General features: G+C 59.3%; 2 protein-coding genes across 11 annotated transcripts in view; both read right to left on the bottom strand.

Moving 5' to 3' along the window:
• The window catches only part of AKNA (AT-hook transcription factor), a 55,053-nt gene extending 32,270 nt beyond the window's left edge, over positions 1 to 22,783 (bottom strand). Inside the window, exons 1-4 of one of the 5 annotated variants that reach the window (XM_008273396.4) lie at positions 22,685 to 22,783; positions 7,108 to 7,455; positions 2,851 to 3,896; positions 1,276 to 1,350 (exon numbers count right to left, since the gene is read on the bottom strand). In XM_008273396.4, the coding sequence (XP_008271618.2) occupies positions 1,276 to 1,350; positions 2,851 to 3,896; positions 7,108 to 7,381 (1,395 nt within the window). In that variant the 5' untranslated portion in view covers positions 7,382 to 7,455; positions 22,685 to 22,783. Of the gene's footprint in view, positions 1 to 1,275; positions 1,351 to 2,850; positions 3,897 to 5,253; positions 6,062 to 7,107; positions 7,456 to 13,245; positions 13,391 to 13,627; positions 13,851 to 22,684 lie in introns of those variants that run through there. The other 4 variants (XM_008273397.4, XM_070055844.1, XM_051842702.2 and 1 more) reach the window with 4 other exon arrangements.
• A 2,207-nt stretch (positions 22,784 to 24,990) lies between these two features.
• The window catches only part of WHRN (whirlin), a 91,941-nt gene continuing 90,536 nt past the window's right edge, over positions 24,991 to 26,395 (bottom strand). For all 6 annotated transcript variants that reach the window (XM_017350103.3, XM_051842688.2, XM_017350106.3 and 3 more), the window contains 2 exons: positions 25,889 to 26,011; positions 24,991 to 25,655 (listed from right to left, as the gene is read on the bottom strand). In XM_017350103.3, coding sequence (XP_017205592.2) covers positions 25,473 to 25,655; positions 25,889 to 26,011 — 306 coding nt within the window. In that variant the 3' untranslated portion in view covers positions 24,991 to 25,472. The remainder of the gene's footprint in view (positions 25,656 to 25,888; positions 26,012 to 26,395) is intronic.

Raw genomic sequence — 26,395 nt, forward strand, 5'->3', positions numbered from 1 at the left:
GGGAGCGGCTACGAGGGGAGACCCCACAGCTGTGCTCATGTCCACCCTGCCCAGCTGTTCCTTACCCTGAACACCCTGGGCATGCAATGGCATTGCAATGCTCAAGTTTCCTAACTGCACGTGCCAGGTGTGTGGCCTCCATAGACACTGACCCTCTCCCTGGACCACCCCATGACCTGTGGCAGCCTCCAGCCCCACTGGGGCCCCAGGTTCTCCATTTGCAAAGTGGGAGAGCCAGGTGCCTTCTTGGACCTTCCAGGAGTCCACGGGCCTGAATAGGTGGTTTCTCCACAGAGGACGACCCCACCTCGGCGCCCCCTCCGACCCCCCTGGACATGGCCCAGCTGCTCAGAGACCTGGAAGGAGTCTTAAGACATTGGCCTCCAGGAGGAGGGTGTGAATAATCCCCCCTTTTACAGATGTGTATGATGCTGGGGTGGCTGGGAACCAACTCCAGACTCCCTTCTGCTGTCTCGCCATGACCACTGGTGCCCACGTGTCCCGGAAGTGCCTCTCAACACTGAGAGCAGCGTGGCAGGGGGTAGCGGTCCTGCTGCATGACAGGGCCAGGCCTCTGCAGAGGCTGGGGGCTGAGTCTGGGGAGGGGGCATCTCTGCACCAACACTGCCACCTGCCACCCCTCCTCCGCTGCCGCCTGGTGGGGCCACAGGGGCTATGAGGAAAGCAGGAAGCCACGAGGGGCCCGCAACAGGTCCCACTTCCTGCCTCCCCCAGAAAAGCGGAAGGTGCAAATTCACAGCCTCCTGCAAAGCCGGTGGGGGCTGGGTGGCATGGGGAAGCTGCCCTCTGGGGGCATGCATTTCCCTCCACTCTATTTCAGCCACACTTGGGTCAGGGCCTGGGGAGAGGCTGTGGGTGAAGACGGGGGACGGAGAAAGGCCAAGATGTGATCCAGGAAGAATCAGGCCAGGAACCAAGCACCAGAAGCTGAGCAGACTATTTTGGCTACTGCCTTGAGGCTCAGAGAGCCCAAGTGACTGCCTTAAGGTCGCCCAGCTGGTTAGTAACGGAGGCGGGAGCCGAGCACAGGTAGGGTCACTCCAGAGCCCGTCTAGAAGGAAACAGCTTCCTGTGATAGTCTGCACTCTGGCATTCAAGGATTTCAAGGCTCATCAGCGGCAAGGAAGACTGAGCCCACACAGAGCAAGGCCAATGCATGGAACACAGCCTGGGGTTCCACTGCCTCCAGGGTCTCGGAGGGCGCGGGAGGCAGTGGCCTCCTCTGGGGCTGCGGGCCTCCCCCCAGCCTCGTACCTTGGCCCCGAGGCGCAGCTGGTCGATGGTGTTCTCGGCCTCTGCATACTTAGTGAGTAGCTTGTGGTAGTCCTCCTGTGGGAAGAGGGCCGCACGGTCACCGCCCCGGCACACGGCACCCGGCTCTGCAGGTGCAGCCCTATCCGTGAGGCTTCTGGGTTCTTCTGAGCAGACAGCCTCAGATCCTGTGCGCTACTGACCCCCAAGTCCAAATCCCGCACTCCGGGCAGCAGAGGGGGCGCTGCTATTCCCACCTCTGAGTCCGGCACGCGGGGCTCCGGCTGCCGCTACTCCCTCACTCGTGCAGGTTCTCTGCCCACCTGTGGGGAAGGCCTAACCCCACCTCCCCCAGAGCTGTGGTCATGCGTGCTTAAGGTCCGGCTGAGGGACTCCTCCAAGAGTCGTTTGGGAGAGCGAACCGTGACTTCAAAGCCACGGTCCCTGCGTCTCAGAACTCACCTTCGACACTCGTCACTGGACCCCTTCGCGAGGGAAACGACTCAGGGCTCTGAAAACGAGTAACTAAAAGGGCAGAATCTAGCTTTGCTCTACTCCTTCCCATTCGAACAGGACCTTGGTGACTCCACAGCTGCTGAGGGCAATTTCTACTGCTCAGAAGAGTCCCATCAATGAATGCGGCACCACCATTTAAGTCACCCCCAGTGAAGGGCTGGATCAAGACACAGCAGCAGGGACTGTGGGTGTCTTAACAGGTGTCCTAGACTCTGAAGACAGCAGACAGCCACGGGTGATGTGCCCTGGCCCCACAGAGGTCACGGCCTGGAGCGGTGCCAGTCTCCCAAAGCAGGTGCCCCCAACCTGGAAAAGCCACTCCCTTTAAATCTGCCAGTGACAGGAGAAAGGGAAGGCAGTGGACACAGGCAGAGATGTGCTGGGTGATGACAACAAAGCCCAGGACAGGAGGTGGACAGCTGGGCTCCTCGATGGGAAATTATGAGCAAGGAGGGAGAGGCAAGGAAAGATGTCTGGGTAAACAGAGACTTGACAACAAAATGCAAAACCAGGAACAGCAACAGGGGGAGGAGAGACTTGAAAAGCACACGGACCCACTGCACTCTACGGGATTCGGAGTCCAATAGGCTGCAAGAAGTCACCTATGAGACACAGGGACAGACTTGGGTGCCGACCGGCATTTGATAATACTAAGAGAGTGGTGTTGACTTCCAGGTGTGATAACAGTTAGGTTTTGAAATGGTTATTATCTCTGGACTTTGATGCACTAGAATATGTTTGGGTAAACTGATGGGCTGCCTGAAGTGGGGTACAGGTCAGGCCACAGGTCCAGGAGCTGCCAACAGTGACACTGGGTGCATGGAGTCCAGTACATCACTTGCTCTCATGTACATGTTTGACTTTTTTTTTTTTAAATCTAAGGTGAACATAAACAAGAAACATTACCTACAAGCACAGCTGTTCTTGAGCAAAGGGCTGGGGGCTCAACCCTCCTTCTGCCAGCAGAGGGCTCCTGCTCAGACCCAACACCTCCCACCCAGCCTGCGCCATTCCAGGCCAACAGGTGCCTCGGCAACACCTAAGGGCCTGAGCCCAGCTTACCTGCAGCTGGTGGACTAGCTCAGTGGCTTGTTCCGGCGTCTGAAACTCTTGGGGTACCCTGGTGATGGGGTGGGCTGGAGGGGGGTCCTTCACCGGGGAGGCTTCTCCGCTGCTCAGCAGGACCTCTCGCACAATCTCTGCCGGGGACTTGAAGATCAGGGGCCTGGCAGGGCCCTGAGGCTGCCCTTTGTGGCTCCTGGACTTGGGGGGGCGGTAGCTTTCATCTTTGGGGAACTTCACCCGGGGCCCCACCTTGGAGAAATCAGGGAGTGGGTAGTTCAGCCGCCCCCGGCCATACATGGGGACATCAGAAGACGAGTGGCTGGCCAGAGTGGCTCCCTGCTTGGGCGGCATCTTGTTCTTCTGGGCTGGCCTAGGCCGAGGATTCATGGGGCTGATGGAGCCGGTGAATCGGGAAGGGAGTGGTTTCGGGGATGTCTTTGTCCGCTTCCAGGTCTGGTCCTCGGGCTGAGGGCAGGAGACGCCGATGGTGTCTTTGCTCCATCTGCCTGCAGCGCACCCAGAGCGCTGGGCTGGGGCCGCTGTGTCCTGGAATTCCGTGGGGGTCACCGGGGCAACAGTGCCTCCAGTTCTGACATCTGGGTTTAGGGGGTGGTTGCTGGGGTTCAGTGGCAAGGTTTCCTCCAGGGCGGGGGGCCCGGGGACATCGAGGTCTCCTTCCCAGGGAGAATCAAGACTGTCACTAAGGTGGCCAAGGCTCACGGTTCCACTGCTCCAGGACCTTGCCGAGTTGACCTCAGAATGTTCTAGAAGTCTGTTTCCGCTGCCTTGTCTGCCAGAGGCCGTCCAGCCTCTGGCCTGAGCCTGGCCCAGGGCCACGAGGCAGGTGTCTCCATCGCCCTCCGAGCTGGGACCAGCCTCCTCCTCCAGTGGTGGGGAGCTCTCCCCTCCCTCCTCAGCCTTGGCACTTGCGAGGGCCTCATCTGGCTCTTCTTGGGTCATGTCCAAATGCGGGTCCGGTGGGGGCAGCCAGCCGAGAGGCAAGGTGGAGGCAGCTGGGCTGTCCACATCCTCGGCTCCAGTCTCTGGAAAGACAGGCCCCCTCGTTGCTTAGTCAGCAGGTGCCAGCCAGGTCCAGGCTTCCGGGAGGAAGCTCCCTGGCTTCTGCTCCCTGGCTTCCACGTTGGGGTGGCGAGAAGCCCCCTGAGCCCCTAGATGGCCCAGGAATCCTCTGACAGCTCCATGGAGGGCCTCAGAGGTCCTCCAAACTCCAAACCTGGCTGCCCTGCAGTGTCTCCCGTCTCATCACATGCCAAGGCCATCCCACCCAGTTATGAGCCACAGGCCTGGGAGACACCTTGGCCATCTCTGCCTCCACCCCGCACCCCACTTCCTCCATCCAGAATGTCACCAGGTGCTGCCACATCCACTCCTGCTCTAAGCTAACACCTGCCTGGCTTGCCTGGACTGTTGCAGTGACCCCCTAACCCTCCCCTCAACCCTCCCCTTGCCCGCACTCCGAGACTGGAACTTCATCAAAATCTTCCCTCTGTCCCTAGGACGACAGCAGAGCGCTCACTCTTGGCGGGGGGCCTGTGCCACCTCAGTTCCCACTGGCTCTCCTGGCCCGTCAGTCTTTCCCTGCTCCTGCTGAGCAGCCCACACAGCCCATTCCCTCCCCACAGGAACTGTGCCCAGGCTCAGCCTCTGCTGGGGCCGTTCTCTCTCCTTCTCTTTGCCTCGTGGACCCTTGTTTGCTCCAGGGATTAGCTCAATATTGAGCTCCTCAAAGCAGTCTACATCCTGGCTGGGTCCCGCTCTCCCTTCCCCGGGGCCCTCGTGGGACTGGGCACCTCTGCTTTGTCACACTTGTCATGGTGACGGTTTTCCATGGATTCCTGCCACTGCCTCCTTGATATCTGTCTCTCCTGCTACACTGCAAGCTCCATGAGGGCAAGGAAGCTGTTTCTGTTCATCTTTGCACACACACAGTAGCTGCTCAGCCCTCTGCTGACTGACAGAAGGGAGGCGGGAAGGGGAGGAGGACAATGAGGTATCCTCAAGAAAGGAGTGTTGTTTCCTTATTACAGGATGGGTGCCCAAGAAATATTCATCCGTCCATCGCCCCATGCACCTACCCACCCAGCCACTCGATTATCCCTCACGCAGCCCTTCAGCACCCATCATCCACGCCGTCAATGTCTACTGAGCCCAGGCTCTGTCTTGGACCCCCTGTTGGCCTCTGGGACACAGCCAGAGTTTCCTGAGACATAGTCTCAGTGCCACCAAGCCCAGCCTCTCTGCTCCAGCCAGATGCACCTTGGCAGGGCCTCTTAGGTCACTCTCCTGCCCCCTCCCCTTGACACCTCACATCCTCATGCCTCCTTCAGCAAGTCACCCGAGTTTACAGAGACACACCTGGAGGCCCGAGAGGCTACGTACCTTGCCAAAGATCACACGGTGGCTCGGAAGCCAGACCTCAGCCATGCAGGCAAGCTCGTCCCTGCCCCGGGCTGTCATGCGGGGGCGAGGGACAAGTCACCCACCACCCTGGCAGTCCTTAGAACTTGGTGCTCGACGCTCCCAGCTGGCAGAAGGTGGTGAGGCGGGAAGGAGAGAAGGCCAGGCCCTAGCCAGCCCTGGGCCTGGCACACAGCAAGGGCACAGGGCATGGCAGCAGCTGTTACATCACAGCAGGGGGTTACCATGTGACCCCAGTAAGACGGGCCTCTGCCTGTCACCCCATGCACCTGTCTCCATTCCCTGATGGAGAGCTCAGAAGTAGTCGATCAGGAGGGTGAAACTCACCAGGGTCCTGCAACAGGGGCCTTCACAGCCTGACGGCGACAGCCACCACGCCCCAAGGCCTTACTAATCTCAGTGGGTTGTTATTCCCATTTCATGGATGGGGAAACCAAGATTCAGAGAAGGCACTTGCCAAGCAAAACCAGGAATTTAGTCTAAGTTGGACTTGATGGAAGGAGAATAGTTATTATAGAAGACAAGGAATATCAGATTCCCACTGATAAACTGGGATTTTAAAAAATCTTTAAAATGGGCATGACCCCTGGACCAAGTGGTTCAAATGACCCAAGATGCTATCAAATCGAGTGTGCATGCCAGGATATGCTAATGACACCTTCTTTGCATTACTTGCAATAGAAACCGAGATTTTCGCAATTCCCAGCAAGAGTTAAACAGCCCTGACAAACTGCAGAGGAGTCCCGCCGGGGACCTGTGCAAGCACAGAACTGTAGGCCTGTGCAAGGCTACGTGATGAGCCAGCACAGCACGCACACCCCTTAGGTGAAAAAGCCAATTACAGGGGCCAGCGTGTGGCGCCGCAGGTTAAGCTGCTGCCTGCATTGCTGGCGTCCCACACAAGCACTGGTTGGAGTCCCAGCTGCTTCACTTCCAATCCAGCTCCCTGCTAATGCACCTGGGAAACCAGTGGGTGACGGCCCACGTGTTTGGGCCCCTGCACCCATCTGGGAGACCTAGATGGAGCTGCTGGTTACCTGGCTCAGCCTTGGCTTTTGTGGCCATTTGGGGTGTGAACCAGCGGATGGAAGACCCCTCTCTCTGTCCTTCTCAGTGATGCTTCCTTCAAATAAATAAATTTTTATATATATAATATATATATAATTTGAAAGTCAGAGCTACCAAGAGAAGAGGAGAAAGAGAGGGATCTTCCATCCGCTGGTTCACTCCCCAAATGGCCACAAAGGCCAGGGCTGGGCCAGGCCAAAGCCAGCAACCAGGAGCTCCATCCAGATCTCCCATGTGGATGAAGGGGCCCAAGCACTTGGGCCATCTTCCACTGCTTTCCCAGGTGCATTAGCAGGGAGCTGGATCAGAAGAGGAGCAGCCGGGACTTGAACTGGTACCATATGGGATGCTGGCACTACAGGCGGAGGCTTAGGCTGCTACGCCACAGCGCCAACCCCAAATAAATAAATCTTAAAAAAGAAAAAAAAAAAGCCAGTTACAATGGGGTGTGCATAACACTGTCCCCTATTCACATTCTTATTTGCATATTTATGTCTTAAGGGAGGAACATGGGTCTGGAGCTGTTGTGGCTTAACAAGTAATCTGTGATATTATCTCTTTTTTACTTATGCTTTCTGATTTTTCTGTGATGAACAGTATTACCTGTATGACTTAAATCTTTCAAGATTGTAAATGACAGCTTTTACAGAATTTAGTGACGAATGCTGAGGCTCCCTCATCCGCCTGCCAGAAGGTGGGACACCGGGGGACTGGACACCCCCACAGGGGCCCGGGGAGGGCTCTCACCTTCTCCAGAAGACTCCCCGGATGAGGAATCCTGATGTGTGTCCGGTTGCAGGTCTGGGCCCCACTCCGGGGGCAGCAGGTGCGGCTGGGCCAGGAGGAAGTCCTCCAAGAGCTCGGGGCTGGGGGTGCCGGGGGAGGGCCGCTCTTCTCCCCAGCCCCGTGGGCCACTTTTGTCGGCACCCTTCTCCTCCGTGGCCCAGGCCCAGCGCCGCCGCCGGAACCCCTGCCCCAGGCTGGGCTCAGCCCAGTGGGCCTCAGCCCCCGTGCTGGCCATCCAGGCCTGGCCTGGCCTTCACCTGGGCCACTTCATCCTCAGGAGACAGAGATGCCAGCCATCCCACCTGTGGCCTGTTGGGGACACAAGAAAGACACCTTGTGAACCCCTGAGTCCTCGCCTTTATCCACAACAGGACACTGGCAGCAGCAGCACCACCGTACTCCCCCGGGGCCCAGCCCCACCCTCCTCAAGCTGTGTGAGCTGGGGCAGTCCCTCTGTCTCCCTTTGAGTCATTCCTCTCTCCTGCCAGCAGCTTGTAAAATGACTCGGGACCGGATGAGAAGGCCAGGGCCCAGGGCACCAAGCCACGGCAACTGTCACTGGGTGCCCAGCTCTGTGTGTGCTCCCAGGACAGCTGGGAGCTCCGGAGGGACCCGAGAGACAACCAGGCACCTGCAACCCAGGTGGACATGCTGGGGAGGCTCAGGGGCTGGGGCCCAGCACAGCCTGGGGAGGTCAGGGAAGCCCCTGTTTAGAGGCCATGTCACACGGGGGTCTTTCTTAAGAAGCAATGCCAGCATCCCATCCCAGAGTGTGGGTTCAAGCCCTGGCTGCTCCACTTCCCATCCAACTCCCTGCTAATGCATCTGAGAAAGCATTGGAAGATGGGCCAGGTGCTTAGGACCCTGCTATCCACTTGGGAGACCCGGATGGAGTTCCTGGATCCTGGTTTCAGCCTGGCCCGGTCCTAGATTTTGCAGCCATTTTGGGACTGAACCAGTACATGGAAGCACTCTTTCTCTGTCCTCTCCCTCCCCCTCTCTCTGTCAGTCTGCCTTTCAAATAAATAAATCTGGAAAAGTATTCCGATTGATAGTGGGAGAGTGGTGAAGAGAGCATTCGAGCACCGGGAATAACTGGAAATAGGCACTGTGACGAATCGAGGTCGGCACACGGCCGCAGCAGCACTGTCCCCATAGCGCCATGGTGTTAAGAATGGCTACACAATGTGGGCATCCATAGGCAACGTAATGTTACTGAGCCACAAAGGGGAAGGAAGAAAAAGCACTGACGTCCTATACACGCTACCATGGGAGCGAACCTCACAAACATCATGCTGACTGCAAGAAGCCAGACACACGGACAGCCGCGTCTCACGTGATGCCACGTATGCGTCTATCCAGACCAGGCAGCCCCACGGAGACAGACACTGAGCAGGCCGGCAGTTGCCAGGGCTGGGGAACGGGGAGTGGGGAGTAACTACAGGGTTTCCTTGAGGGCGGTGAGGATGCTTTGGAATTAGGTAGTGGTGATGGTTGTACAACATGGTGAATATACTAAATGCCGCTGAATCATTTAATTTTTTTAAAGATTTATTTATTTGAAGGACAGAGTTACAGAGAGGCAGAAGCATAGAGAGAGAGAGACAGAGAGAGAGAGGTCTTCCATCCACTGGTTCATTCCCCAGAGCTGCACTGATCTGAAGCCAGGAGCCAGGAGCTTCTTCCAGGTCTCCCTTGTAGGTGTGCAGGTACCTCTTTCACTGCTTTCCTAGACCACAACAGAGAGCTGGCTTGTAAGTGGAGCAGCCAGGACTCCAACCGGCACCCAGGATGCCAGCACTTTAGGCTGGGGCTTTACCTGCTACGCCACAGCCCCGGCCCCTCAATCATTTACTTTAAATGGTTAATTTTATGTTATGTGAGTTTCACCACATTTTTAAAAATAAATGTGGGCCAGCATTGTGGCGTAGCATGATTTAAGTGATGTCAGCATCCCATATGGGCACCAGTTTGAGTCTCTGCTGCTCTACTTCCCACCCAGCTCCCTGCTGATACACCTCGGAAAGCAGTAGAAGACGGCCCAAGTCCTTGGGCCCCTGCACCCATGTGGCAGACCTGGAAGAAGCTCATGGCTCCTGGCTTTGGCCTGGCCCAGTCCCAGCTATTGTGGCCATGTAGGGAGTGAGCCAGGGTATGGAGATTCTCTCTCTCTCTCTCTGTAATCCTGTCTTTCAAATAAATGAAATCATTTTTAAAGCACCCTAGGCATGGTGGGCTGTGGGTACAAAGGCCTGGGAGGGGAAGGGGGCGAGCCCCTGGTTATTCTCCATTGGTGGTCTCCCAATGCTTGTGGCGTGGGGTGGGGTCTGGGTGCCACTGACAGCAGACAGTGCGACCAGGACACCCAAAGCCAACAGCCAGGGTGACGGATGCCGGGAGCTCCCAGGCCTGGAGGTCTCCAGGAACCAGAGCAGGAGGGGCCCCCAGGTCAACCCTTACAAAGGCCTCCTTCTGCAGGCCGGAAGTCGCAGAGAGTGGATGGCCTTGCCCAGGGCCACACCCGGGTCCGGACAATCAGTCTCCCGGCCCACGTCTGGGACAAGTGGGGTAGAATCCAGGCCCTGAACACAGACACGTCTGTGTTTGTGCTGCCGGCCTCGTGAGCGCTTGGATCCTGATCAGGAGCCTTGATGTGCTCAGTTGAGAAAAGTCAGCAGGCAACTATTTCTGGACACACAGTTCCCCAGGGACTGGTGCAGCCCTGGCAAGGCGGACTTCTCAGGGCTGCAGCAGGGACAGGGAGAGCATTCTTCCTCTGCTCCACTGCTCTGGGACAGGGGCTCAGAACCCTCCCTCCTCTTGCCTTCACCCTGCTTTCTTCACTGCACCCCCCAGTGCAGAGCCCCGAGATCACCCCTGTGTGCCCCCCACCCCCACCACATGTGGTGTGCCCACTGGATGCCGGCCTAGCTAGAAGTCTTCCCACCTCTCCTCCACCTGTCCTGGCAGGTGCGGGCTAGGGAGATCACAGGAAAGCTGTTTTTCAAATGACAACACTGAAGTGCAGCATGGAGCTGGGACTTGGCCAAGACCACCCCGCTGGCCAGTGCCAGAGCAAGTTTTCCAAAAGTCCCAGTCAACTGGAATCCAGGGGCCTCCACACTGCTTTCAATCCTACAGTCCAGGATTCTCACACAATTACATGTGTTAGAGTATTTCTAAATGTGAAAGTTAAAAAAGATGTAATAGAAAATATTATAAACAGCAGTGCTAATCTTTGCTCCCCATACCCTCTGCAGGGCCTACACCTCTCCTAGGAACCCCTGCCAGTGACCTCAGCTCCAGCAGGGCCAGCGCTGTGGGCAGCACAGGTTAAGCTCCACTTGCCACACTGGCATCCCATAATCAGAGCACTGGTTCAAGTCCTGGCTCCTCCATTTCCAATTCAGCTGCCCACTAGTGCACCTGGGAATGCATCAGAAGATGGCCCAAGTGCTTGGGCCCCTGCCACCAGGTGGGAGACCCAGACGGAGCTGCTGGCTCCTGCTTCAGCCTGGCCCAGCCCTGGCTGTTGTAGACATCTGGGGAGTGAACCAGCAGATGGAAGATCTCTTTATCTCTCTCCTTCTCTCTCTAATGCTCTGCCTTTCAAATAAAAAAACCAGGCCGGCGCCGCGGCTCACTAGGCTAATCCTCCGCCTTGCAGCGCCGGCACACCGGGTTCTAGTCCCGGTTGGGGCGCCGGATTCTGTCCCGGTTGCCCCTCTTCCAGGCCAGCTCTCTGCTGTGGCCAGGGAGTGCAGTGGAGGATGGCCCAAGTGCTTGGCCCTGCACCCCATGGGAGACCAGGAGAAGCACCTGGCTCCTGCCTTCGGATCGCCGCGGTGCGCTGGCCGCAGCGCGCCGGCCGCGCCAGCCATTGGAGGGTGAACCAACGGCAAAGGAAGACCTTTCTCTCTGTCTCTCTCTCTCACTGTCCACTCTGCCTGTCAAAAAAAAAAAAAAAAAAAAAAAAGCAAGACCAAAAAATTCCCTCTGCAAGCAGATTCCTGGATCTACCCAGACAGCCTGACTCAGTGGCCCTGGAATCTGCACTTGATGCAGCAGACCCTGCTTGGGATGCCCGTGTCCCACGGCAGAGCGCCTGGGTTCCGGTCCTCGCTCCATCTCAGATCCAGCTTCCCGCTAATGCACACCCTGGGAGGCAGAAGTGATGGCTCAAGTATGCAGGTCTTTGCCACCTGTGTGGGAGATCCTGGCTCTTGGCTTTGGTGGGTATTTGGGGAGTGAACTAGCAGATGGAAAATCCCTCTCTCTGTCTCTGCCTTTCAAAGAAATAAAAATAAATGCAGAAATATACAAAAAGACACAGGCGTGGGAATCAGGAGCTGAGTGGAGGCGCACCTTGGGCCCCGCCTCTGTCCTCCCTGCTGTGAAAATATTTACCCCAGAGCCCCAGGCCTCCGGGTCCTGCCGCTGGGGCAGGTGCTTTGGGTGAGCTGGTGCTGTTTGCTTTCTGACATTTCTACTGAGGAAGGCGCTGGGGTGGTGTGCGGTTTTCTGACTTCTTAGGGTGTTTTCATAGCCCTACCGCAAAGCAGCCTACCCAATCACAAAGGCCCTCGGGTGCACAAAGAGGAACAGCCTGTCTCCTGGGATGACTCACTGGTCACACCAGTCTCACTGCGACCCGGGACGCTGCACGTCGCAGGCAGCTGCGGTCACCGGCTGCAGTTCTGTGCTTACCCCTCTGGTCCCTCTACCTGTGCAACTTTCCTGAGCAAGGCCTCTGGTCTCCCATGCAAGCCATGGCAGCTGGGACCATTCAGTCAGTTAGTCAGTCAACAAACACACATTAGTGTCACCCACAGGACAACCTCACCCTGGGAGGAAGCTGCAACAGAGCTACAGAGGGTGGCTGGGCCGTAATTTCCCTCCCTGCAAACTGGAGAAATACTACCTGCCCTCGTGCCTGCAAGCGGGCATCGCCCTGCCCGGGTGGGTGGGGAGGCAGGGGGTGGGGTGAGACGAACTTGGAGCCTCCTCCTTGACTTAGCACTGAGGCCACAGTGCCAAGTGCCAAGGAAACAAGACCGGGCGCCCACAGGTGCAAATTCACGTTACAAATCTAACAGTTTCCTACATCTGCCAGGCACTGCCTGAGACCCAAAGAACACAGAGCGGCGTAGGGCAGGGATGGGACCGAAAGGTTACTGAGAAGGAGGCCCTAGGGCAGGCCCGAGAGACCAGGAGGATTTGGGGGAGAAGAAAGGAGAAGGCAGGGGTATGGCGCAGGCAAAGGCACGGTGGTCTGAGAGTAAACTGAACTCGAAGGAGAGCTGCGGGCGCTGGAGGGAGGGGCCTTGGACGCAGGGTTGTTGGGGCAGCCTGCGTTAGGGCCACAGGGTCTGGTGAAGGTTCCTGCCACGTGAGCTGGGTGCTGACCCCAGGAGGGCCAGCTTTAGGACTAAGTCCCCCTAGGGGCTGGGCTGCTGGGCTCAGGGTCCTTGCCATGGAGAAACTGGCCCCGTAAGGAAGTGCCAGCCACTGCCCCTCCCTCCCCCTTGTCGCCCTGACCGGTTCTCTCAATGGTCTTGAAGACCCCTGTGGTCTTCTTTCAGCTCCTAGGTGGCCTGGACTTCTGTTCCCACCACCCCGGAGAGAAGGGGGCTTCTCCGCTCCCTCCCCTCCACCCCCAGGACCTGGGTGTGCGGCCCTGCCCACACAGCTGCACAGTCCCCCTCTGCTCTCGGCTGCCCCGTCCCCTCCACCCAGGGCCATTCAGGGCACGGTTGGTCCTGCTCCCTTCCCACCCTCCAGGTGAGACTCAGAGAAGTGGCGGCTTACCCAAGACCCTGCAGCCAGGGAGTGTGGCCCAGGGATGCAAAGCCGAGTGCCCCAGACTTGGAGGTGGAGGAGTGGGAAGAAGAGGAAGGAAGGTTCCCTCTCCCCCACACAGCAAGTAGCTGGGTCCTCCAAAAAGGCAGGGCTGTGGGCTCAGCACCTCCCCCACCAGCTGTACTCCAGGGGTCCCTGGCAGCTGGGTAGAAGCTGGCGGCCCCTTCTCGAACCCCAGGCCCCAGCCCGCTCGCTCCAGCACCCGGGGCTGAGATAAGAAGGGGACCCTTCCGGACTCACCATCCTGATCTCCTGGCTCCTCTCCCTCCCTGGGGACCCCTGCCCCGTGCCTCCTGCTCCCGGTCCCTGCACATCTCTGAGCCCCCAAGCAACCAAGGGCACAAAGTCTTGGGCCCTGCAGTGCCCAGGACAGACAGCAACCGCCACTTGCCCAAGTTCACAAGAGATGAGAAATGGGGACTGCCAGCTGGCATCCCGAGGCTTGACCAAATCCCCTAAAATCCACCGTTGTCCGGGGGACCAGGTTCCCGTAAGCTAGGCGAGAAGCGGAACAGCGGCCGCAGCTGCAACTTCCTGGCCGGGCTGGGCTGGCCTCGGGACGGGACGGTCTGCATAGGAAGGCGGCCTCTGTGTCCAGCCTGCCTCCCTTCAGTTCCCTTACCTCTCTCGGGCTGCTCCACCGTTGTCCTGTGGGCCCCGGCTCAGGAGACCAGCCTGGGAGGTCTTTGTTCCAAACCCGGGGAGCCCCCTGCTTCCATCGCGCCCTGGCCCGCCTCCAGGCCAGTCTGCCAGCCCCAGCCCCAGCTCCCAGACAAGCATCGCTCAGCTCTCCCCGCCCCACCGCAGTGAGGCTGCCACGGCAGGAAGCGCTGGGCCTGATTTCCTACAAGTGTTTGTCAGAAGGAGGGGGCTGCGGGCTGCAGAGCCGGAGCCCCGAGAGCTTAACCCCTTGCAGGCTCTCTGCAGGCTCAGGGGAGCTTCCCAGCCACCCCCACTCAGGGAGCAGATGGAGACAGGGATGCCCAGGGAAGGTCAGAGGCTGGGTCAAGTTCACACAGCACCCTACTCTCCAGGGCCTCTTCAACCACAGGAGACCTTGAGCCAGGCTCCCTCCCTCAGCAGGGTCAGTGGCCATCAGTGGAAGGGAGGCTCAGACACCATGCAGCCCTGGAGCTCTGACTTGTCTGCCAGTGCATGACCTGTCAGTCATCTCATCCACTGTCCCGCCCTGAGGCAGGCCTGCAGCTCCAGTGGGATTGCCCAGGCAGCCTGGAGGAGGGGGAATTTCACCCTTTGTTGTAAGCACCCTCCAGGGACTCAGCACAGGACAGCAGACAGTCACTGTCACCCTGTTCGTTCATTCATTCATTCATTCATTCATCAGAGACAGGTCGTCTGAGCCGACACTGTGTGGCAGGTACCTTTCAGGGTGCTGGGAAGACTGCTAGCGCACTCCTCGACTCTAAGGGAGCCCCAGACAATAAGCAAACAGGTGTGTCATCTGGGGGAGACAGGTGTGACCAAGACAGAGCAGGTGCAAGGGAGTGACCATCCACACCCCATGAGACTGTGAGGGCACTGATGCCTGGGGCTCCCCTGAGACCAACCGCATTAGTCCCTGGGCCTCAGTGACTTTGCAGGTGATGGGGGGTGTGGCCCAGGTAGGGGAACTTGTCGGGCTGAGAGTATGGGTTGGGGAGGAGGGTTATAAGATAGTTGGGAAGGTCCGTGTGAGGTGACATTCAAACAAGGGGGCCAGAAGCACGAGGGGGCACAAACAGGCACAGGAAGGCCGGCAGGGTATCGTGGGAGGGAAGGTGCAAAGACCCCAGTGGGAGTACCTGTGGCCCCCGAGCAGAGGGAGCCTCTGGGGAGAGGAAGGAGATGGGGCTGGAGAAGGGGCACACGAGCCCGCCTCCACATCACATGGCTCTTTTGACTCGGGGATTCTGGGTTAGGAAACAAAAAGAAAAAGGGGAAAAACCGGCTCTCTGTACTGCCCACCGAGCTGCCCAGGTGCTTCTGCTGAGCAGCCAGGTTTGGGAAAGGAAAGTGAATCTTAGAGTCTGTTGGACCTGGGTTCAAATCCCAGGCCCACCTCTTGGGGGCTCCGGGACCCTCGAGGGTTTGCCTCTCTAAACCTCAGTTTGTTCATCTGTGAAATAGGTGTAAGAAGAGCAGCCACAGTACCAGGCTGTCCTGACGCAGCCAGGTATAGAACAGGGCACCAGCAGCCTGGCTTCCTTACTGAGCTACTTTACAATTCCAGCTATTGCTGTCCCTGCTTAGGTTCAAGTCCCAGGTCTCCCGGGCGGGCTAGACCTCAACAGCCCTCCTTGAACCCAACCCCTGGTTGTGGCTGATGAACGAATGGACTTCTCCACCGTCAGCTTGTGAGCATCTGGCAGAACCGAGGCTGGAACCAGGCACCTCCATCCTGCCATCAACCCACCTCTCTGCCCCCTCCCCTGCCTTTTACCCACATCAGGCTCTCCCCACAGCCCCCAACCCTCTAGGGAGCAGAGCCAAAACCTAATGAGGGCTCTCTGCCAGCTCTGGGATCCTGCGGGCCTTTGTGCACTGGGCGGGCCCTGCTGACACCCTGTCATTCACTCATGCTCCCTCCCTTGGAAGTCATTAACCCAGGCAGCTGCCCTCCGCACCAGGTGGCTGCTGCTGCCAGTGCGCCCAGAGCCCCTGAGCAGCCCCATGCTCATCTCAGGGGCAGCCTCCAGCACACACTGTTCTCCTCCTTGCCACCCCTAAGCTTTGCCTGTCTTCCTCCCTGCCTTTGCTCACCCAGGATCCCCCATTGGAACACCATCCCCATGTACAGGCCCAAGTTTGCTTAACCAATGCAATGTGTCCCCAGCTGAGCTCATAATATCGCCCCCCCACAAAAAGACCTCCAAAATCCACTCTCATCCCACCCACTTCCCTCGCTTTTACTCATTTATTTTTTAAAAGATGCATTTGAAAGGCAAAATTACAGAGAGGCAGAGGCAGAGAGAGAGAAAGGTCTTCCATACACTGGTTCACTCCTCAAAGGGCTGCAATGGCCAGGGATGGGCCGATCCGAAGCCAGGAGCCAGAAACTTCTTCCAGGTCTCCCACATGGGTGCAGGGGCTCAAGATGGACTTGGGCCATCTTCTACTGCTTTCCCAGGCCATAGCAGAGAGCTGGATTGGAAGAGGAGCAACCGGGACTAGAACCGGTGCTCATATGGGATGCCAGTGCCACAGGCGGCGGCTTTACCCGCTACGCCACAGCACCGGCCCCTTCCCTCTCCTTTATACCCCACAACCAATCCATCATCAAGTCCTGTTGATTCTGCTCCCTAAACCTCTCTAGAACCTGCCCTAGCCTGTGTCTGTATTCCCGTGTGGCCTCCGGCATGGCCTCGCCTGCACAGCTCTCAGGGTCCCCCAAGCCATGGCCCTTCTGTGCTTACAACCCTCAGCAGCTGCCCACAGCTGAGACAGAGGCCGGAAGCTCATGGCCAGCCACTGCTCAGCCTCTCCGCTCGCCCTCCCCTGCCCTCACTCTGCAGCCCAGGACTCCCTGCCATCCCCAGACAGGTGCGCCCTGCCCCTCCCTCCCTGGCAGCCAACTCCACATCTCCCCCTATAACTTCCAGGGCCCCCGCAGACAGCTCCAGCCTGCCATGCTCAGGGTCTCGTCACCTGGGATCCTACCTCATGTAGGATGATTTCGCTGACACAGCTCTCTGCACTCCACGGGGGACTCTGCGAGCCACTCACGGGTATGTCCCCGGCGCAGACAGACCCTGATGCACAGCAGAAACGCAATGCATTTCGCCGGGTGATCAGTAGCCCCAGCCTGACTTACGACTGCGTTAGTCCTCATAACTGCATTTTACAGCTGGACCCACAGAGGCCCCCGGAACCCAGCAACCTGCCGGAGACCCAGCTCCTGACCCACACACTGCAGCCTGCAGATGGTCAACGCCGCACACGAGGAAATCAGAGCAGGGCTGTGACTGACAACCACAACCCAGCCAACCAAGGCGCTGACCTCCCGTGAGGTCCTGGTTCCGCCGGGAGTCTGGGCTTTCCAAGGTGCTTCTGCAGCCTTCCTAGCACCACAAGCCTGGGAAGAACTTTGGGGAGCAGGTGGGACCAGGGCAGCGTTGCACAGTGGAGGTGAGGTCAACGAGGCCACTTGAAGGGGACAGATTACTTCCTGGTCACCCACCCAGAGAAGAAACAGCCAAAGCCTTTGGCTCCAGCTACCAGGACTGGTCCAGTAACAGGCCTTCCAGCCCTGCCCCTGGGGCCCCAGCATGCCCTCAGCCGTCTCCCTCCAGTCTCTGCGGCACTCCTCACCCTCTCTGGCTCACAGTCCAGCCCCTCGGCCGTCCCTCGCCCTCGCCCTCTCCCCACCATCACTTCCAGCACCCCAACATGCCTCGGGGTAACCGGGCAGGAGAGCGGCTCTTTCTTTAAGCCTCAGATGCGGCCCAGGACGGCCCCCGGGCCTGGCACGTGCTGAGACTGCAGATGCGATCCATCCAGGACAGCCACTACTCACACCATGTCCTCAGGCCTGGGGATGCAGTGGCCTTCCCAGCCACCCTGGGGGAAACCGGGGCTGGCAGCTTTGGGGGCCCTGGAGGCTGCAGGCTGTGCTGTTCCATTCTGAGCCCCTCCTGAGTGAGTGCCCCACCTGCCTCTCCTTTTCCTGGGAAAGAAATGACACCCCCACCCCGCACCCCTGGCCCGCAGTTGCCACTCTTCCCTGCACAGGTTGCCGGAGTGACTCCTGCAACTAAAATCCACAGGGGGTCTGGGAAAGAGAGGAGGCAGGCGAGGACTTCCAGAGCGGACCAGGAAGATGGATGGAAACCCAGCGTGGCAAGTGGAGACCCCAGGCCAGCCTGAGCAACCTGGAACGGGTGTCCTCCCTCGGGGAGGCGGCCGGGCGCAGGGGTTAATGGCTCCTCGGCTGTGTGGGCCCACGGAGAACTCCAGGTTCTCCCTTGAAAGCTCTGTGGCCTCGGGCAAGTCCCTTAACCCCTCTGAGCCCCAGATTCCTTATCTGTAAAATGGGGTCACACTGACCTTGCAGGGTTCTCAGGATGAGCAATGAGATTATGGCCCTAGGCGCTTGGCCCAGGGTCCAGCTGGCACAGAGCAACGGCTCGCGAATAAATGCCACTGGCGGGAGTGAAAGGCCACACGTCCCGCTCCTCGGGACTGCGTTCACGTCTCTGCAGCTCCCTCGGTGTTGGCGGGAGCTCCAGCTGTGGGTCTCAGGGCAGCCCTCCCACGCGAGAGAAATGCTGCCGTCTCCTGGGGGACCAGGAACCATGGCCCACATGGAGTGGGTGAAACAGGCTCTCCTCGGCCCTCTGGGATGTGGGCTATGAACAGGGTACGGCCACAGTGAGGAACACGCACACACACATGCAGGTATACACACAAGCACACAAATCTCACACTCACACACGTACACACTCATACACATGCATGTACACACATACACCCACACACATGCAGGTATACACACATGCACACAAATCTCACACTCACACACGTACACACTCATACACATGCATGTACACACATACACCCACACACATGCAGGTATACACATGCACACAAATCTCACTCACACACATGTGCACGTGGATACACAAGCACACAAATCTCACACACTCACACACATGTGCACGTGGATACACATGCACACAAATCTCACACACTCACACACATGCATGCATATACACATCTGCATACAAATCTCACACATACACCCACACACATGCAGGTATATGCACAAGTATACAATCTCACACACATGTACACACACATGCACACAAATCTCACATCACACTCACATGCACACACATGAACACACATTCCCACACACAGTTAAGCTCTTCTCACAAAAGCAAATGAACAAAGCCCACGTGCCAGGAGAACGTGGCTGGGAGCGACAGCTTTACTGGGCACCTGCTGTGCGCCACAGGCCTTTCCTGGAAGCTTTGCACAGAACAGGACCCCGTGACGCAGCCCTCACCCCAATCCAAGGCGGCAGAAACGCCCGTGCCTGTGTTCCAGGTGAGGAAGCCGCGGTTGAGCCTGCTGTCTGAATTCAGAGAATTCAATCTTCAGCGCTTTGCCACTGACACTTGGGGCGGAGGGGAAGACTGGAAACAACCGCAGTGTCCAGTTACAGGGGATTGCTGAAATAAATCCTATTTCCACTCGAAGGGATATTGGGAAGCCACGAAGAGGCACGGAATAGAAATGATGTGAATCGGAAAGCAGTTATAAAAGGACCTATGTCTAGTTGGTGTCCATTCAAGGAAAAAAGCCACAGCAGGAAATTACGGAGGACGAGAGAGAAGCGTGTGTTCCAAATCACAATCCCCGTGACCAGGCGGGAGAGTTATCAGCGCCTTTACCTTTTTTACGTCTATTTGCTAAGAACAGCAGCTGCTCTCAAGAGAAACACGAAGGGAGGACTTGCCAGGCTCCGGAAGACAAAAGCAAACCCAGAGGCCTCGTGTCTGCGTAGCACCACAGCTGTATTCCCATGAGGCCCTGGGCACCTCCCCCCGCACCTCCACCCCATGCACGCCCCGCCCCGGGGACTGGGGCCTTCGCAGTCCTGACGTCCTGGGCCTCACACACCACGCGGTGTTGTCTTTGAAAACAGCCGCTGTGCCACCTGCGGGGACGCGTGGAGACCTCACAGGGACAGGAGGCGGTCGGCCCCAGCCTTAGCTTCTCTCAGCGCTCTGGGGCACGGCCTGTGTGGCCTGGTGGGGTCCTCACACACCACCAGGCATGTGCCGACGAGGAAAGACGCAGAGAGGGTGTGCAACTTGCCCCCAGTCACACGGCGCATCAGGGCAGGGTTGGGTCTACATCCCCGTCTTTAGGGGGGTATAGTGGGGTCCCCGGGGCCCTGAGGCCTCTCCTGCACTCCTGGGTCTTTATCTGCACCCCCAGGACCCTGAGGAGACAGAGCGCTCTATTCTGGCGGAGATCTGGGCTCCTGGGGCGGCAGGGGAGCAGCCCTGGGAGCAGGAAGTTTCCCTCGGCAGGCAACCGAGCGGAGTCTGGCTGACACTGCCAAGGGAGAGGGGGTCGGGGTCCTGAGCAGTCAGGGCTTTGGGGCAGCAAGGCACGGCTGCACTGCCCGCAGACCCCTTGCCCGGCCTCTCTCCTGTCCTCACCCACAGACTGGGGACAGCACTCCACCGAGGGGTGTGTGTACGAGGCAACAGGCTAACCCACTCTGTCTACACAGCACACTGGACACGCTCAGAAAACAACCACATCGCCTCTCCCTCTCCCTAGTCATCTGGCCCGACTCCGCCTTCACCCCCTGGGGCAGCTGTGGCATCGGTCTCCCCAGAGCACCATGCTGGCCTGGCCTCTGCCCCTCGAGAGGCCGGGGGTGGCTCCCATCACTGTGGGTGAAAGGTCAGATGTCTTGGCCTGGAATATTTGGGCTCCTGCCCCTGTTCCCGAGTCAGAGGGCTGCTGTGCACAACTCATATCATGGGTTAGGACCCCCAGCCCCAAAAAGCTTCTCTCCCCAATCCCACAGCGTAGGGGAGCTGCAGGGTGCAGGCTGGGACCTTGCTCCCTGCACTGTCAGGAACCCCCACTCTTAGGCCCCATGCAGAAGCAAGGCTGGCCCTCCACCCCACAACGCCGTCTCTCTCTCTTAGTACCCTGACGTGGGTATAGTCAGCCCTGGTGCCAGCACACCACTACATAGCCCAAAAGCAAAGACCAGCTCACTCAGGGCGGCGCTGTGTGCCTTTGGCCAAGTGACTTGACCTCTCTGAATCTCATTGCTCTCCTCTGTAAAATGGGTGGAGAGACACCCACCTCAACATCCTGAAACAAGGATGATCAACCGCGACGTGTTGAGGACCTACTGTGTGCAGGGCTCTGTACTGGGCACTAGAGAGCGACAGTCATGACAAAACAGGTGCTCCTGCCCTTTCAGACCTCACTCCCTGGCGCGCACGCCCTGGTGTAGCGGCTGGAACACAGCACTCGACAAATCCTAGCTGCTGGGTTAACAGCATCACTGCTGTCATTCCCTCGTTGTCTGGGCTTCAATTCCCTCATCGCCAAACTTGGCACGTGGCCGGGGCAAAAGCCTCCTAGGACGCTACCTCCCCTGTGCCCTAAAGTAGTGCTACTTCTGCACCCATTTTATGGAGGAGAAAACTGAAGTTCTCAGCATGGGAGCCGGGCCGGGAATTTGAGTCCGGGTCTTCTCACTCCAGGTCGCCACTAGTTCCCATGTACCAGGACTGAAGAATCCCGAAAAGGAACCTGGCATCTGCTGGGCCCTTCGGACTCTCCCGCTGGCCTGCGGGGTAGGCGGGAATGTCCACGTGGTGCACTGGTTTCCACAACACCCTCTCAGCCCTGCAGGCGCTGGAATCCCCAGCCCTGGCAGAATCTGCCTGGACGGTGGGAGCTGATGAAATCCCCTCGCAAGAACAGCCCCAGTCACGTGTCTCAAATGCAAACCGGCTGGCCCCACGCAGGCGTCTTCTTCCTCCTGCAGGGCGGCTGGCTGCTGTCTCTCGGAACAGACCCAAAGAGACTGTCCCTAAAACATCAGACCCGCCCCCCTCCACCCCCAACCAGGTGGGCAGCTATTCTGCCCTCTTAACAAAACAGCCAAAAAGGAAAACCCACCCACTCCAGAGGGCGTGCCCGAAAACGCTCCTGGGAAGTCCCTCTACATATCTAACCCCTACCCTGCCTGCTTCGGCCTCAGCCCACTTCTAGTGCACGGGATGGAGACGCCGCCTCTTTCCACTGTCTCAGCTCCGACTTAACTCGGGGTTGTGACCGGCAGCTTTCCGACCTTGCCACTTGCAAGCAGAGTTTTCAACACAGGTAAGCATCCCCTCCCACCTGTCATTCCTTCCAACGAGAACCCAGGCAGGGGGACACTGGGAGAGTCTGGCCGGGCGCGCGCCAAGCCCGTGCCCCTGCTGTGCGCGCTCGGGCCAGGCGCGCCCCTCTCTGGGCCTCACCTCCACGAGCGCGCCGACAGGGGACCGGCCTCACTCTGCCGCCCGTCCCAGTCCCCACCCTTGCCGGGGCTGCCCAACCCCCGCTGGCCCCTGCTCTCCCTCCCTCCCCCTGCCAAAAAGAGGAAAAGAAACTTGCGTTAGGCGTCCGCGGGAGGGCTGCGCGGGTCGTTGCCGGGCGAGCGAACCGCACACAAATCCCAGAGCCCAGAAGCCCCACCTCCCCAGTCACCACAGCAACCCGAGCCCCGCCTCCAGCCCAAACACAGCGCGAGGCCCCGCCAAGGACCACTCCCGGGCTCCCCAGGGACCCCCTCCCCTGCCTGCGACCAGCCTCGGCCGGAGAGACGCGAACAGGCCGACGCCCCCATTGTGCGGAGGTGGAGACTGAGGCCCGAGGGTGGAGGCCGCAGGACGCCGCGGCCAGCGGGGTTTGGACTCCAGCCCAGACCGCCGGTTCTGGGCTCCCTCCCATTCCGGGACGGCCATCCGTCCTCTTTCCCCCGTGCGCGTGGGGTTTCCACGTGGGGGAAGACCGAAAGCAGCGCCGCTCCTGGGGAGCCGAGCCCTCCGGCGCCGTCCACTCTCCCTCCCCATTCTCCCGGCGGAAAAACTGAGACCCAGCGAGGGGTCGGGGCCCGCCCAGGACCCACCGCGAGCCCCTCCCCGCGTCTCACCTGCCGGCGGCCGCCCTGCTCGCGGGTGGTTTCCTGGAGTTGAGCGGCAAACAAAGGCCTCCAATCCGGGCGCGGGGCGGGGCGGCGGCCTCTTTGCATAATCCCCGAGACCCGCCCGCGGCGGCAGGGGGCGGGCCCTGGAGGCGCGGCCTCGGGAGGCCTCACCAATCGCAGAGAGGGGGCGGGCCGCAGAGAGGGCTGTGACGCAGGGGAGCGCGCTGGTGGACTCCCGGGCCCCAGCCTGCGCTTCTCAAGCCTGCGGAGCCGCACCGCGTGGATCTGTGGCCCGGGGCGGGTTGGGGGGTGGGGGATGTGACACGAGATTGCATGGAGCCGCGGTGAGGCAGAAGCCACGCACTGTGGGGAGGACACGGGCCGCTGAGTAGGAGCAATAGTAAAGTTTTCTTGAGCACTGGGCCCTGTTGTGAGCGCCTCCCGCTCACCAAGGTCCTCCTTAGTGCCTGGGGCACACAGTTTGGCTAAGCTTTAGGATAATCTACAAGTTAGGTGAATATTATGCTCCCCATTTAAAGATGGGCAAACTGAGGCTGAGAAGTTGAAGGACTCGCCCAAGGTCACAGAGGCAGGGCACTGAAGGGGAAGATTGTGACTGAGGTGTGCAGTCTGGGTCGTGCATTGTTCTCCACATCTCTCCCCCTCTGGGCCAGCTCCTCCTCCCCCCACTCTCTCCCAGGCAGAGAGGGCTCAGGGCCTCTCAGTGCTTGTCAGGGCAGGCCCATACCCCAGGAGCCGCAAGCCCCTTCTTTCCCCGCCTTCTTCTTCATCAGCCTTCCGGTCCCTGGAATGTGGAGCAGGAGGGGCCCAGGAGGGTTTCTCATTGTCAGGGAAGTGATTGTGTCCCTGGAACTGAGCAGCCCGGCAGTCCTGGGGGACTTGAACAGGGGGAAACTGAGGCTTGGTGAGGTGTGTCACCTGCCCCAGGGGTTCTCCAGCAAGGGAGGCCTCCGTGTCCGCCTATGTGCAGTGAGGTGGCCCTCTGCCTGCACTCACCATAGCGGGTCCCTTCCAGGGTGTGCAGGATCCTGGGGCTTCCAGTTCTAGAAAGAGCAGGCCCCAGGTCCTTGCTGGCTGGTGACTTGGGTGAGCCACTTGACTTCCCAAGGTACATACAGAAGAATTTGGGGGGACAGGCGTTGGGGTGCACTGGACAAGCCACTGCTAGGGAGCCCACGTCCCATATCAGAGTGCCTGGGTTTGTGTCCCGCCTCTGCCTTGGATCCAGCTCCCTACCAAGGCACCTAGGAGGCAGCAGCTGATGGCCCCAGTGCTTGGGGCCCTGCCTTCCCCGTGGGAGATGGATGGAGGTCCAGGCTGCTGGCTTTGGCCTGGCTCAGCCCTGGCTGTTGCAGACATGTAGGGAGTGACCCAGTGGATGGAGCATCACCTGCCACCATCCTCTGCCTCTGCCACCACTTCTCCCTCTCTGTTGCTCTTTCAAGTAAATAAACAAACAAACAAAAAAGCAACATCCCACTGGGGAAGGGGATCCTTCCCTACCCAATGGCCACAGCCCCAGAGTCAGGCCCAGGCATTGGCGGCGGCAGCATTTGAAGACACTCATGCTTATCCTGCTCTTCCGGGATGCAAATGTGGGGCCGTGGGGAGCAGCTAGTGGTGGCTGGACCGAGTGGGCAGGTGCAAGGACGGTGGCCACCTGTCCCTGCGGTCACAATGCTTGTAGGAGGTGAGTGGCGGCGGGTAGAAAGCTCCCTGCTCAGAACAGACGCACGAGGACTGGGGCCTGGAAAAAGTGTGCCGTACTCACACCAGAGGCCTCCGGCAGTCAGCATCACCCTGACCACAGTCGCCTCCCCAGGGCCCCCCCCCCCCCCCGACCTGCAGCTGCGGCCCCAGACAGCGGGGCAGCCTCCGTGAGGGGGTCTCTCCCTGCTCTGCTCCCCCACGCCCTTGCTGGTCTCCCCTGGGGTGCAGCACCTGCACACAAGCCCCTTTCTCACAGCCAGCTCCAGGGAGCCACCCCTGAGTTGGCCACCATTCCTGCGCATGTGCACTCTGCACTGTGTGTCTCAGTCCCAGAAGATGACCTGCAAATACTCAAGCTCAGCATGCAAAGCTTCGAGGAAAATGCCCCAAGACACGGCTGTGGCTCAAGCGCTCTTGCACGCCCCAATGCCTGTTCCAGCCTGACTGTGCTGGGTGGGGGGCAGAGGCAGAGGTGGGCGAGGGGTGATGCGCGAGGTGCAGCCCTCTCTCCTGCCCACTGCTCTCCGCATGGAGCCAGCAGAAGCCCAGCCCCACGGGCAGCCCACACAGCACGCTGGTCCTAACCTTGTACGGATTTCTTTATTGAAAAATTAAAGTCATAAGCTCTGTATATAAATACACTGACATTGCTGGTTACCTGGGCAGCCTCTGGGATAGGCTGGGGGGGGGGGGGTGCAAAGAGGCGCAATAAATAATAAATACCACGGGAAAGAGGGAGCCAGAAGGGGTGGGTATGATGGGAGGGGGGTGCACGATGCTTATTTGTGGCACTAAAGGTCCTGCAAGATGCCCCTGAGAGCGGGGCCTCGTCCGCGTGGCCCGACTCCTAGGCTGGCGGGGGGGCAGCAATGCCCTCATCCAACATGGAGAAACCAGAGCGCTGCCCTTCGGCCGCATGCCCACAGGTACCCAGCACACGGCTCCCGTCTCCTCCGGGCTCGGGTCAGGCAGGCCGGGGTGGAGGGGGCCGTCTTCCTGCTGCCCTGGCCACGCGGCCCCCGAGCCCTCCTGGAGCCTGCTGATGGGCTGGGCAGTGGAGTCCCTAGAGCATCACGTTGAACTCGGTGACCAGGAAATCGATGCAGTCCCGGTCCTTGGTCTTAAAGGCCTCGGCGATGATGCGGGCGGCCTCCCGGTGCTCCTTGCCACGCAACGGCACCCCGTTCACTTCCAGGATCACGTGGCCCACCTTGAGCTGCCCGCAATTGTGGGCCGAGCCACCTCTCTGCAGGGGCAAGACAAGGGTCAGGGGTCGCCTGAGGATTTGGTGCGCTGACTCTAACCACCCACCCGGCCAAGCCCGACACTGCCAACCAACCAGGCAACTGGATGCCCATTGCCCGGATGAGGGAAACTGAGGCTCAGCAGAGCAAGGGTGATAGCAGCCTGGGCGCTGTGTCACGTCTGGGAGTGGCAAGAGCCTGGAGGGGCTGCGAAGGGAGGTTTCTGGGGACGTACCTGAATCGTGACGATCCTAGGCAGGGGCTGGCGCGTGTTGGCGCCGCCCTCAATGGCGATGCCCAGGGTGGCCGCACTCTTCTTCATGCGAACCAGGGTGGACGTGGGCTCCAGGAGTCCAGGCTGCAGGTGCGAGGAAGGACAGCACTGGGGCCTTTCGGGGGCCAGGCCTGGCCAGGGGCTGGGTGGGGCTGTGACTCGGCCCTGGACCAACAGGGCTCAGACTCCAGCCCCAGGCTGAGAGCCAGAGCGTGCCAGCCACTAGGCTATACCCGCGGTGGCCACACAAAGGCCCCTGGGGCTCAGGGAGCTGAGGCTTGCCCACGGGGGCCTGGTGGTGGCATCAGGACTTGGGTCAGTGAGGCCACAGCGGAGTGGACTCAGAAGGTTCCCGGGATGCACTTTCAGCCCCCATTGGCCCAGGGTCATGGCCAAGGTAGGAGTGCACCTGGGCCTCTGGGCTCCTAACCCAGTGCTCCTTCCTGGTTCCCAAGTCCCTCCAGCAAC

The sequence above is a fragment of the Oryctolagus cuniculus genome, chromosome 1 (assembly GCF_964237555.1).
Source record: "Oryctolagus cuniculus chromosome 1, mOryCun1.1, whole genome shotgun sequence".
Lineage (NCBI taxonomy): Eukaryota > Metazoa > Chordata > Mammalia > Lagomorpha > Leporidae > Oryctolagus > Oryctolagus cuniculus.